This window comes from Cotesia glomerata, linkage group LG8, assembly GCF_020080835.1.
Source record: "Cotesia glomerata isolate CgM1 linkage group LG8, MPM_Cglom_v2.3, whole genome shotgun sequence".
NCBI lineage: Eukaryota > Metazoa > Arthropoda > Insecta > Hymenoptera > Braconidae > Cotesia > Cotesia glomerata.
The window spans coordinates 3,013,864-3,028,290 of record NC_058165.1 but is presented as its reverse complement, the minus strand read 5'-3'; the positions used below and the strand labels follow the sequence as shown (position 1 = coordinate 3,028,290).

General features: G+C 27.9%; 1 protein-coding gene across 3 annotated transcripts in view; it reads right to left on the bottom strand.

Annotated features, from left to right (window-relative positions):
- Positions 1 to 12,533, bottom strand: part of LOC123270305 (neprilysin-1-like) — a 32,823-nt gene extending 20,290 nt beyond the window's left edge. For all 3 annotated transcript variants that reach the window (XM_044736299.1, XM_044736302.1, XM_044736301.1), the window contains exons 1-3: positions 12,488 to 12,533; positions 3,652 to 3,837; positions 3,199 to 3,433 (exon numbers count right to left, since the gene is read on the bottom strand). In XM_044736299.1, coding sequence (XP_044592234.1) covers positions 3,199 to 3,433; positions 3,652 to 3,762 — 346 coding nt within the window. In that variant the 5' untranslated portion in view covers positions 3,763 to 3,837; positions 12,488 to 12,533. The remainder of the gene's footprint in view (positions 1 to 3,198; positions 3,434 to 3,651; positions 3,838 to 12,487) is intronic.
- Positions 12,534 to 14,427: the final 1,894 nt, after the last annotated feature.

Sequence of the window (14,427 nt, the reverse complement as noted above, 5' to 3'; positions counted from 1 at the left end):
ATGTCGATATATTCACCCCGAATAAATTCTTCATTTTTCTAAAAAAATTGTCCGCAGTAGTTTTCTTGCTAAAATATAAATTTTTTTTATGATACCGCTAACTTTTATTAACTTTACTTATAACTTAATTTTGAAATAAAAATAAAATTTCTTACTACTTTTTCTTCTGTATATTCTGCGGACAAGTTTAATTTAAAAATAAATTTTTAACGACTATCTAAGCTCCGATACAAGATTAAATAAAAATTTTATCGATAGAAAATAGTCTATAAAATATATGTGCAGCACTAAAACCTTCTTTAAAAATATAGACTCGGAAAAGCTTCTATTAAACTTTAAATTCAATTTAACGGCGAAGAAACGTATCTTCTTTAATTTGATCCAATTTTCAAAAATGAATAACAGTAGAGGTAAATAAATTTTACGTTTTTTTTTTTTATTTCAAATGTTGACGCTGAAAAATCTTTTTTTCCCGCGTTTAACTTTAATATAAATTATATTTTTTTATTAAAAAAAAAATTTTTATATTTTATTTATTTCAAAATTTTCTTTAATGAATTTTAAAAAACAAAATTATTTTTTTATTTTTTTGAAACTATTTTTTTTTACTTTTTCCAAAAAAATTGAATATTTAAACCAATAAATAAATTTTGTAACTAAGTAAAATTTTCTAAAACTAATTCGATTTTTTTATTTAATTTAAAGAGAATTTTTTTTTCTTCAGTAAAAAAATTTTCAAGATTTGTTTAATTTTTTAAAAAATTTTTTACATAAAAACTAATTGACAATTGTCTTAATTTTTTGTTATTAAAGTTAATTTAATAGAAAAATTATTTTTAAGAATTTTATTGACTAGAATTAAAACTAAAAAAATTCTTGAATCAAATTAAATTTATTTACGCCAAGAAAAACTTCTTAGTTCAAGATTTTTTTCCATTCAAATTTAAATGAAGCTCTTGTCATCTAGTTACTCCATTTTTCAAAAAAAAAAATATACCCAAGAAAGAAAGAAGAAAACTTTAATACTCTTAAGCTTTTCATTACTTATTTGTTTCATCAAAAACTCTCAAGTACTTTAAAACTAACAACTACTATCAACTATTCCTTAAGAAGAATCTAAAAAAGTTATTCGATTAAGTTAACAATTGCTTGAAGAAAAAATTTTGTTGTCCTCGAGTAAATTCATTAGAACATAAGTGAACAAAATTTATTATAATTAACTGATTGAATCAATTCCGCGAAAAGTTGATTAATTTTGCTGTAATATATTAAAAAAATTTTATTGAGCGTAGCTAAATTTTTTTCTTATAGTAGACAATGACAGCTTTAGTTGAAAAAAAAAATTTTATCAATAATTTAATCGAAAATTCATCAAAAATTCATTTTCAATAATTTTCAAGATATTTAAATGTAAAGGTAGTTACAAAAGTTGCTATCTTTTAAGAACATGTAGGATAGATGAATATTTAAATTTTGAACAAGATACTGGGATGCTTTTTAACCAAGTAAATATTGAATAAAAAATCATTAAACTTGGCAGGAGTATGTAAATAATAGTCCTTCGTAAATTGATTCTATTTTTAAATTTAATCATTGAAAAAAAATAACTAAATGATAAATAAATAGGTAGTGTTCGTGCATTAAACTGCGTTATCTCAGGACTCCTCACATATTCAACTAAATAAACTTTACTATAAAGAAATTATTAATAAACGTACAACCAATATAATCGAAGAGATTGATTTAATTTTTTGGTTATTCTTTATTTTAGTTTAGATTTCTTATAAGACAGAATTATTAAAATGCAGCTAGGTTAGGGTATAAAACTAATTATCAACAAAAAATTTCATTTACTATACTTTGATGTAGGCCGCAAAAGAGTGCCAAAGGTAAATTATCTAGTTTAATTTTTTTAAGCAGTGTTTGGAGTATTTACAGTCAGTCTGATAACCTTTTTCAATGCATTTTAGATGTGTTTCAAATAAACAAACCGATATATTAAATTGGCATTTGTTGTCACTGGTCCAAACTGAATTACCGACATCAGACTGTACTATATCGCGTTACAAATGCCATAAGGGCGTATCAGCCTATTATACGCCCTTATGGCACCCGGGTGCCATAAAGGCGTACCAAAATATTTTTTTCGGGAATCGATGTAGTTATGCCTAAAACGAGCAGAAATGCAAAAAAAAATTTTGGTACGCCCTTATGGCACCCAGGGTACCTACCGGAAGCCATAAGGGCGTACCAAAAAATTTTTTTTCGGGAAATAACGTATTTTTACTTGAAACGCGTAGAAATGACGAAAAAAAATTTTTTTCAAATTTGAAATTTTTTGGTACGCCCTTATGGCACCGGGGGTACCCACTGAGTGCCATAAGGGCGTACCAAAAAAAATTTCAAATTTGAAAAAAATTTTTTTTCGTCATTTCTACGCGTTTCAAGTAAAAATACGTTGTTTCCCGAAAAAAAATTTTTTTGGTACGCCCTTATGGCGACCGGTAGGTACCCTGGGTGCCATAAGGGCGTACCAAAAAAAATTTCAAATTTGAAAAAAATTTTTTTTTGTCATTTCTACGCGTTTCAAGTAAAAATACGTTGTTTCCCGAAAAAAAAATTTTTTGGTACGCCCTTATGGTTCCCGGTAGGTACCCTGGGTGCCATAAGGGCGTACCAAAATTTTTTTTTGCATTTCTGCCCGTTTCAGACATAACTACGTCGATTCCCGGAAAAAAAATTTTTATACGCCCTTATGCCTTTTCAAGGTTATTTTTTTCGGGATACGCCCTTATGGCATCAGTAACGCGATATGTTCTTAAACAAATTAATTGTCCAGTCTAATTATTGGGAAACTTTCTCAACTAACTCATTTACCTACATCTTAAAAAAAAAATTCGTTTTCGTCGGACCATCTACAATTTATAGGGAATAAGCGGTCAATTTTTGGCAGGCTGACTAGAATTATTAAAATTTATTTAAAAAGTAAGGTAAAAGCCCCAATATATGATCATATACTGGTACGTGATCATCTATTGGGGCTTTTACCTTACCTAAATTATCTATTTTGCAATAAAAAAATATCGCAAAATTATTAAAAGTTTTTCAATTCATAATTCTTAATTCTCGGCAGTCACATACATTGACTGTAGGTTGTTATTAATAATAATAATAATAATAATAATAATTGTAACTTACGAGTTTCTTTGGCGCACTCGCGGTTCCGATGTAAAGCCAATAGCATAAGAGTAAATAAACTGGTGACTAAGAGAGTAACAGTGAGAACGCCGATTAATTGTTGACGATTGGTAGGTCCTCCACGCCGGCGGGTTATTGAAGTGGCTCTTGTAATCCCAGGCATCCTTGAGGAATTCCCCGGCCTGTGAATTACTGTCGTTGTTGTTCCTGTATTGCCTCTTGTACTGCAAGTCACCTGATTGGACCCAATACACGAATTCGAGTTTAGAGAAATTGATCGAGCATGAGTAGAGTGCTTTAGCACAATGTTATCAAAATCAACCATGCACACGGGAATTAATTACCATCAGTCAACCAATCAACCACTTTGCTTAATCAGCCGTACATATTATTATTATGATTATTATGATTATTAATGTATACATATCTTAATGCACCGTCTTTGAAGTTTACCTGAAGTGGCATTCCGGTATGTTGAATCTCCCGAGCCGCTGCGGGCATGAATTCGCTCTCTTCGGTAATTACCCCAGATCGTAAGTACCCGTTATTGCTTTCTGACTTCATCGCTTTAATTCGTGTCTTACGTCTTTGGTAACCTAATTAGGTGCTTTTTAGGTAATTGCTTACTCTTACGGTCACCTGTTTTTTTTTTAGCATAGAAAATCAAAGAATATTAAGTTACAATTATAATTATGAAAATTTTTTAATTAATTTGGGTTGGTTGATCTCAATATTTTTTAATAGTATATTACATAACTAGTGCAGTAAAGCAAAAAATGTCTCACAGTTAAAAATATTTGTAAAATTACAATCATTTGAAAAAACAAAGGTTGGGTGAAAATACACGGAAAAAAGTAAACTGTAATATTCGATCGGATTCCGGTTAGTTTTTACAGTTTCGAACAGTAAAGCGGACATCGGGGTGGCAAAAATATTAATATTACAAAACTTAATGTAGAAAGTATATAACCCTAGTAGAAATAATCGAGTTTTCACTGGATATAAACCAGTAACTGGCCAGTGATTCCGAGTAAAAACTTGAAATCGCGCCACCTACAACTAAGTCATAAACATTAGTTATACCGACAGTGTATCTTTACTAGTGTGTGTATGTTTGTTTATTTTTTTTTGCCCTCCGGGCGGAAAGTGGCAACTTTCGTCCCGCTGCACTAAACAAAGTTGCCGCTTTCCGCCTTCGTCGGACAAAAAAATAGTATACACTCCACGGGAAGTAAATAAGAAAGCCTCAGATCACATGTTTGTTGACCTCGGCTTCGCCTCGGCCAACAATTACATGTGATCTGAGACATTTCTTACTTTACTTCCCTAGGTGTGTAATATACTATTTTTGTTAACCTGTACGCATCATTATTGTAATTATTATTATTAAAAAACAGTATAAATCAATCAAAATTAGTGTTTATTAACGTGTAAATAATTTCCAGTATATATTTCAAAATGGATGCAGTGAAAAAAAATGCCACAATATATAAATTGCGACTGTGGGTATTAAAAACAAATCTCCAATTCAAAATAATTATTTTCTTATTCTATTGTTAGATTTATTATTAGTCTATCAGTCTAATGATGTTATCTATTTTATAATACACATAAATGAAACTTTTTTATATCATATCGTTTATTAAACATTATTTTGAATTTATTTGACAATTTTAATAATGCCTAATAACCTCAGAATTCGAAACTGACAGTTTCACTAAAGCCGCCATAATGTTTTGTTAGATCTCTAGTAAAACTGGCCAGTTACTAGACAGAAACTTGATATTACACTGGCCAGTTACTAGTTTAAGTCTAGTAAAACTGGCCAGTTACTGGCTAAAAACTTGATTTCATTTCTACTAGGGAAGCCACAATTTATAATTTAATATCCAAAATAAGTGATTAGTAGCTGTCACTATAGTAAATAACGACTCTTTCATCTTAAAAAATTACAGTTTCAAACAGTAAAAATTGCCATTTCAATATACAGTCGATATTATGAGGAGAAGGGAAACTCAGATGAAAGAGATGGGGGTCCCACTCTGGGAGAATTTAACATTTGAAACAGTAAAAATTATGCAATATATTTTCTGTAGACTGGTTAATACTATAAATCTGAAATTTTTTATTGGCTGTCCAGTCTATTGCACGAATTTTTTTAAATAATTCTTTATCTAATAATTTATAATATCGTTCGCCTGTATTCCCTACAGGCATAAACGATTTTAAAATTCGTATATAAATTTGTCATTAAAAGTAAATTTGACTTAAAAAATAATTCGGAATATTATAAATTATATTATAAATTATTAGATAAATAATTATAGATAAATAATTATTAGATATTATAAATTATTAGATAAATAATTAGTTAAAAAAATTCGTGCAATAGACTGGACAGCCAATAAAAAAATTCAGATTTATAGTATTAACCAGTCTACAGAAAATATATTGTATAAAAATATCGATAGCGTTAAAGATGTATTGACAGGAGTCAAGTAAATAGAATTAAAGTTCGTAGTTCGTCATTAAGAGGTGACTGAATGGTAATTCTAAAAAGTGTCTCGGATAGCTTAAGGGAAGAGCAGTTGGCGCGATACCAAAAGATCCAGGTTCGATTCCTGGTCTGGGCCGTCCGAATTATTTTTTCAGTCAAATTTACCTTTAATGACAAATTTATAAACGAATTTTAAAATCGTTTATGTCTGTAGGGAATACCGGCGAACGATATTATAAATTATTAGATAAATAATTAGTTAAAAAAATTCGTGCAATAGACTGGACAGCCAATAAAAAAATTCAGATTTGTAGTAATAATTATAGTTTTAAAATATACATTTTACCAGTTCAAGCAAGTTAATAATTACAGTTTGATTTTTAGGGTCGCGTTTAAAATTTACCATTTTACTTTGTAAATATTGACGTTGCTTGTATTAGAAATTTACTGACTTTATTTTATACTTTTTACATATCATAAGATCATTTTTTAGGTACTAAATGATAAATATCAGTCTGAATTCTTAATTATTATACTTAAACATTTTAGACATTTACATAGCGAATATTACTGTTTGAAATAGTATTTTCTTCCATGTAAAGAGTAAATTGTCACGTGTAAATGGTAAATATTATAAAGTGAATAGTAAAATCACGATTTTACTGTTTGAAATGGTAATTTTTAGCAGTTGATCATTACTTATTATAAATCGACTGTTATTTATTACAGTTTACTTTTTTCCGTGTACAAATTGATGTTTACCACTGCAAAATTTTGAAACAATTCTACACAGAAAGAAAAATTTCTTGACTGGAGAATAAAATTCTTGGCTCAAGAAAATTTTCGGCAGCTTGAAGGAAGACCGAAGTTGTGTTGGCCGAAGTTAAAATTTTTCTTTAAATTTTATTCTTGGTGGAAGTCATTTTTTCTTAATTAAAATTATTATAAATACTTGAGGAAGTTCGAGCGTAACTAATGAGTCAAAATAATGTTAAAATTTTTTTAAATTTTGGTCTTCCCAATATTCGTCAAAATTCTTTATTTTAATTTAAAATAATTTAAACAATTTAATAATTGATGATTTTTACTTATTTAATAAAGTAAAGTAATAAAATGACTTTGGTATTTATTACTTGCCGGAATAAATAAACAGATTTGGCAATAGCGCGCTTGATTATACCCATAACCTGAGACGTGGATGAGTGTGTGAGTTAAACATTTATCTCTCTGTAACTATATTTCTATCCTTTTGTTTTTTCTCAGCTGTTGACGCGATGTTGTCAAATCTTTATTCGAATAAATGGCTGACGATAAACCAGTTACAAACATAAAATTTGACTTTAAATATTTCAAAAATTATATCGGTAATGTATTATTATTAAATTGTTTTTATATTTTGCAATAATCCAAGTTTCTTGTGTATAGTTTTTTATCCGTTAAAGTTGGGAGGTTAATATTGAAAAAAATAATTAAAGTCTCGACAAAACGTTTGTCCGCCATAAGAGCCCGTGTATAAGGAGATAAAATATGTGATTTTAAAAATTTAATATCTAAGTAACTAAACGGTGAATCTTTTTTAAATTTTGGGATTAGATGAATGACATATTTATTTATGCGTATACTTAATTTCAAAGCTCAAAGTTGGAAATTATTTTTTACATTAGATTCGCTCGAACCTCCTTAATGCAATGAATTTTTGTATTTGATCAAGATTTTTAGATACTTTAGGGAAGCAGCGCCACCTACTTCAGCTAAGAAAAAAATTTTCTCACCTTGAGAAAATTTTTCTCGAGAATATTTGATACTCATTTTATATTATTTTAGCGTGCAATTATACATATTGAATGAAAAAAAAAATGATGAAATATTATTTGATCTTGCCATTTGACATGTTAATCAATAAAAATATTAATGAAAATTTACTTCTATCTTTATATTTAATTTTTTGGAGCAAGAGAGAAATTTTCTCAAGACAAGAAAATTAACTTCTATCAAGAACTAAATTTTTTGGAGCTCGAGGCTGAATTTTCTCAAAAACAACAAGATTTTCTTGACAAATAAATTTTCTTGGATCAAGATACGTATTTCTTGAAGCGAGAGAATTAATTTTGTTGGAATAAGTGAAATTTCTTGTCAAAAAAAATTTTTTTTTCGCTCAAGAAAATAATTAGGAAGAAAAATATTTTCTTGGTTCAAGTGAACCTTTTTTTCTGTGTAGTAATTTTTCAAAAGATTTCAGTAAACTCAGTAGTATGTATTGTAATTTTATGATCTTTATGTAAAAATCTTACTTGTATTGTAATTTTACGGAACTGTTTGTCTAATTTCATTAAAAAACTTTGAGATTTATAAACACTATTTATAATTTGGTTTGCTAGAAATGGTTTGCTACAAATACTATTCTTGTAATAGAAATTGCAATGGAGTCATTGAAAATTTAGTAATTTCTTTGTGATATCCAAATTTCGATTGTGAAATTATATCGTTAATTAAATCAAAAGTGAATATTGTTAAATATCAATAATTTATTAAAAATAATATCAAATTTTTCGTTAAATAACATAAAATTTTTCAACAAAATTTTACTACAATTGGTTATTCAAGAAACAAGTTTCACCAAAACTTTATGCACCGTTTCCGGGTACGCGACTACAATTCTAACACATTACTTTTCAATGTAACGAAAAATTGCGTCAAGCACTTTATTATTTATACTAATAAAAATTGTTATTATTATTATTCATAACTCCTCAGTTTTTTTATGAAATTTATTTTTCACTAACTTTTACAAATTGTGTTTAAAAAAAGTACATAATTTTTTTACAGGCGCGTGCTTTAATTTAAAAAATATTAAAAATTTTTGTTTAATTTAAATAGATTAAAATAAAATTTAATTCAAATTAATTTCTAAAAAAAAACTTTATTATTAAAACTAAATTTTTTTCAATACAATAAATAATAAATATTATTATTAAATATAAAAAAAAAATTGTTTTTATTTAAAAAATAATTTTTTCAGACAATTTATTGATTCAATAATTTAAAATATTAATTTATTAATTAAATAATATAAATTAATTTTTTTAATTAAATTAAATAATAATTATTTTAATAAATTTTAATAATTATCAAACAAAAATTAAATTGTATTGTTATATCGGACCGAGTCCAAGTAAAATAAGTTTATATTTTTTTTTATTATTACTTTATTTTATCTCTTTTTTTTTTTTATTTTTGTATTAGTCAGTTCAACGTTTATCTGAAATTGAAACGATATTCTCAAAGGTTTCAAATTTCAAATTTTATAGTTCTGACAAGTTTTTTTTATATATATATTTTAACGAATTTGAAAGTACCCTAAGTGCACAAACTGGAGTAATAAAAATTATCTCGCGCTGAGAACCAGATAAGAGTGCAACGTTTCAACCTCAGATACACGTTAAAGCATATTTCTTTAGTAATAAACTAGAAAAAATTTGAAATAGAAACTAAAGAAAAATTTTAAAAGAGAAATATTAGATTTAAAATTCTAACGGTTAAATTTCAACACACTTTTTTTTATATAATAGTATTATTTTAAAAGAAGGATTTTTAACATGTTATATTCAGAACTTAAATATTATTTATAAAATTCGGAAACTTCAACTATAAATTCTAGAGTTAAATTTAGAAGGTCAATAAACTTAACAGTAATTATAATAATCACTAATAACTATTCTAAATCTCAGGAAACAAAAATAATGTTAAAATAATTTTTAAATCAAAGAATTAACACAAAAAAAAAAAAATCAACGAATTCAAAAATTAACGGCAAATAAATAACTTAAGGTAGTACGGTTATGAAAGCAATATTTCAAGAAATCCTCGAAACTTTGAATATAAGTCATTAAATACATAATACATATGCTGTTAAAATTTGAAGACGATTTACCACACCAAGCTCGAGATAATTGCAATTGAAAATGACATTTTTGTACATGTAACATAGGAGAAGCGTGGGAAAATGACAGTATTTTTAATTTTTTCCATCGAAAGAATTTCAAGACTTTATCAAAAAACTAGTAGATTGAAGAATATGATATTTCGAACAATTAAAAAAAAAATGAAAATTTTTTACCATGTAGTTTTCGAGATTAATTAAAATCAATTTCACTTTTAGAGGATTATTTTTAAGAGAGGGGGTACAAAAAACAGCCGCTAGTCACTGAAACCGTAGTGTGTGTGTATATGTATAGAGAATATAGTAGTGACGAGTACAGTAACGTTAAAAAATCTTAACCTACAACCTTAGCTCTGTCGATACGTATAACATGGATAGCGAGTCAAAATTTTTGATCTGGATTGTCGCGGAGGTACTACCTTAAATAACTAAATGTTTGAAGAAATAAAAAATTAAATACTTAAACAAAATAAAATGTTAACAAAAAAAATTATTATAAGTACGGGACCTACGTGGAGGGAATGGTGCGACTCCTGAAACGAAGAGACTCATGAGAAGGTCAAAATTCTAAACTAAACGAAGGCTAATTGGTTAGAGTTTCCCCCGACTTAGGGAAGTGAAACAAGGAAGTCACGCCCAGGTTTTTCCGAAAGGACCTAACAGAGTCAAAGAAAGAAAATTAAAAAGTCAGTCGTTTTGAAACATTGGAAGTGAGTGTTCTACCCTCCCAGTAATAGTAATTTCCCTTTTGTTTCTTCTTCGGGTGAAGTAACCTCTCGAGGAAGCCATGACGTTCAAACTCAAGTATGTTAATTATATTTTTTAAATTTTCTTCTTTATTTGATTGACCGTAAATTTTTACTTGTTCATTGTTCATTGCTTTATTCAATATAACTAAAATGATTTTACTTAAAATAAAGATTTTTAACTTCCCGCTACGAAAATCGAAGATTTTCAAAAATCGGGAAGTTATTGTTTTCACCCCGTTTTGCAAAAACCGAGTTTTCATCAGATCTCGACGTTTGAAGGTCACAGGAAGCTTCCCTGACTATCCCCGCGAGGTTGTCACGGTGTCTGTGTGTATGTGTGTGTGTGTGTGTGTGAGTGTGTGTGTGAAAGTATGTGAACCGCTTATAACTTTTGAACGGCTTGACCGATTTCATCGCGGTTGGTGCCATTCGAAAGGGCTTGACCAAACTTAGATTTGGAAAACTATTTGGACCGATTCAGATTAATAGATTTTGAGAAATCTTCAAAAAACTGAAAAAAAAAATTTTTTCAAATGTGGTTTTTTTGGAATAACTTTTAAACGGCTTGATGGTTCAATTCCAAAAACTAATCAGCTCTTAACCTCAAAAAACCATGTCGATCGCCATTCAAAAGTTATTGCGGTTTAAAAATTCAAAAAATAGTGTCATCAAATCCCTATCAGACTTTTGAGCTCGAAGAGCTCAAAAGCATAGGAAAACAATCTCTTTGAGCTTGGAGAGCTCAAAATAACCCATAAATTGTATTTTTGAGCTCGAAAAGCTCAAAAACGTCATTGGTGCAATTTTAAGCGCCTAAGTATGGAATTAGCGGGGTTGTCACGGTGTCTGTATGTGTGTGTGTGTGTGTCTGTATGTATGTATGTGTGTGTGTGTGTGTGTGAAAGTATGTGAACCGCTTATAACTTTTGAACGGCTTGACCGATTTCATCGCGGTTGGTGCCATTCGAAAGGGCTTGACCAAACTTAGATTTGGAAAACTATTTGGACCGATTCAGATCAATAGATTTTGAGAAATCTTCAAAAAACTGAAAAAAAAAAAATTTTTTCAAATGTGGTTTTTTTGGAATAACTTTTAAACGGCTTGATGGTTCAATTCCAAAAACTAATCAGCTCTTAACCTTAAAAAACTACGTCGATCGCCACCAGTCCGGTCAAAATCGGTTGATTCGTTCGAGAGATATCGTGAACGAAAGAAAACCGAAAAGTGTTTTTTTGGAATAACTCCGAAATTTTTAGCGCGATCAATTCAAAATTTAAGATTCTTTGTGAGGCTTAAAAAACTGCGTCGAATGCTGCCAACCGCGTGAAAATCGGTTTATTCATTCAAAAGTTATTGCGGTTAAAAAATTTAAAAAATAGTGACATCAAATCCCTATCAGACTTTTGAGCTCGAAGAGCTCAAAAGCATAGGAAAACAATCTCTTTGAGCTTGCACTGATAGAAGGATTTGTTTATAGTTAAAAATATTTGTTAATATTTAACAAATCATTTATTAGAGACCACTTTTTAGTCCTTAACAAATATTTCTTAGTATTTAAAAAGATTTATTAATATTTAATAAATGGACATCTGATTTATTAAATACAAACAAATCATTTTAAATACTAAGAAATATTTGTTTGATACTAAAAAATGGTCTCTAATAAATGATTTGTTAATTATTAACAAATATTTTTTTAATACAAATAAATCCTTCTATCAGTGTGGAGAGCTCAAAATAACCCATAAATTGTATTTTTGAGCTCTTCGAGCTCAAAAACGTCATTGGTGCAATTTTAAGCGCCTAAGTATGGAAGTAGCGGGAAGTTGCAGGGATGGCCTTCAGGGTCAACCGTTTTCCTAATTTTTTTCATTTCGTTAAAATACCCTTTCCCCACAGTTTAAGATCCCAAACCTATTGGTTATAACCAGGGTTTAAAAAAATAAAAAAATTTATACAATTAAATAAATAATCAGTTACGTTCGACGTAACAGTATTAAAAAAATAAATTTTTAAAGGAAATATTTATTTTTTTTAGTGTACAATATTAATATTTTACATTATTAAAGGGTCAAAAATAAATTTAATAATTAAATAATTACCTTTTATTAATTATCAGTTTGTAAAATAAAATTTCACAAAATTAATCACATTTTATAAAAAGTCCAACATGTATTTTATATACTCATCATTAAACTTGCAACTAAAATAAAAATAATAATTAAAACTCTTAACTAACACCTCAAATAATTTTTTACTCAAAAAAATCCGACTGAAAAAAATAATTTAACTGTTGATTGTGCCACGAGGCAAAATATTTACGCGGCAAAATCTTCGATGCAAAAATTCGCACTAAATAAAAAATAAAAAATTTATAATTCAGTTTAAATTGATACTATCAATTTTTTCCCAATGAAATTTTACGAATTCAAAATTACCACAAAATTTTACCGTATGCATCCTATCAACCTTATCGATGAAAAGGTACCTCATCAAATTTAAAGTTTAGTGAAAAAAAAATAAAAAATATTCTATTAAAAATTTTGTAATGTTAATTGAAAATTTTTTTTAATAATAATGATGATAAAATGTTAATAATAAACCGACGTGAGATTGAATGAAATAACGACAGCGGCGGTCGGTGCCAGACTAAAGGGAGAGAAATGGCAAAGCGGTTACAGAGCGCTTGGGCAGATATAATATAACATAAAAGGTGGTGGAGGCGGGAAATAGCAATAGCTTTACTTTAATACGCGCGCAACTTTCTTCTATTTACATTTATTTAATACTGTAAACAGATCTCCCCGTGTAATAATATTTTTATTTTTTTTTTATAATTAATATTGAATTCTCAATTTTTTTTTATAATTAAAAATTCGAATTTTTAAAAAGAATTTTTGGCTTCACTCAAAAAAAAAATTTTTTTTTTATAATCTCTATTATTAAGAGAATAAGAAAAATTTTGTGTCCAGAATAAGCATATAATAAAATCGGCTTTTTTAGTGAAATATAGTGTCATTGCAAAGGTCTTGATTTTAATTTGTGCCTTTTTAAGGTTTCATATCATTCTTATAGATAGTCAATTTATTATGATAAGTATTTAGGCTGCATTCGAAAATGCATAATTAAAAAATTAACCTTTATCTTGGAAACTATTGACATTTTTAAAGATATAAGCTCATCCCGATGATACACTCATCAAGACCTTTCATTTGAGTACCCACATCAATTTTTCATATATGTATATATGTATAAATGAAAAATATATAAAAATGCATGTGGGTACTCAAATGAAAGATCTTGATGAGTGTAACATCGGGATGAGCTTATATCTTTAAAAATGTCAATAATTAAGAAATGACCTTGTATTTAGTCAACTATTGACATTTTTAAAGATATAAGCTCACTTTAAGGTTACACTCATCGAGACCTTTAATTTGAGTACCCACATCAATTTTTCATATATTTTATATATTTATATATATTATATATATGAATATGTGAAAAATATATCAAAAATGCAAGTGGGTACTCTAATGAAAGGTCTCGATGAGTGTAACATCAGGATGAGTTTATATCTTTAAAAATGTCAATAGTTAAAAAATGACATTGTATCTTGTCAACTAATGACATTCTTAAAAATATAAGCTCACTCCGACATTACACTCATTGAGACCTTTCATTTGAGTACCCACATCAATTTTTCATATATTTTATACATCTATATATATTATATATATATGTATATATAAAAAATATATCAAAAATGCAAGTGGGTACTCAAATGAAAGCTCTTAAAAAGTGTAACATCCGGATGAGCTTAGATCAAAAATGTCAATAATTAAGAAATGGCTTTGTATTTAATCAGCTGATAACATTTTTAACGATATAAGCTCACCCTGATATTACACTCATCGAAATCTTTCATTTGAGTACCCACATCAATTTTTCATATATTTTATATATTATATATATGTATATATGAAAAATATATGAAAAATGTCAGTGGGTACTCAAATTAAAGCTCTTAAAGAGTGTAACA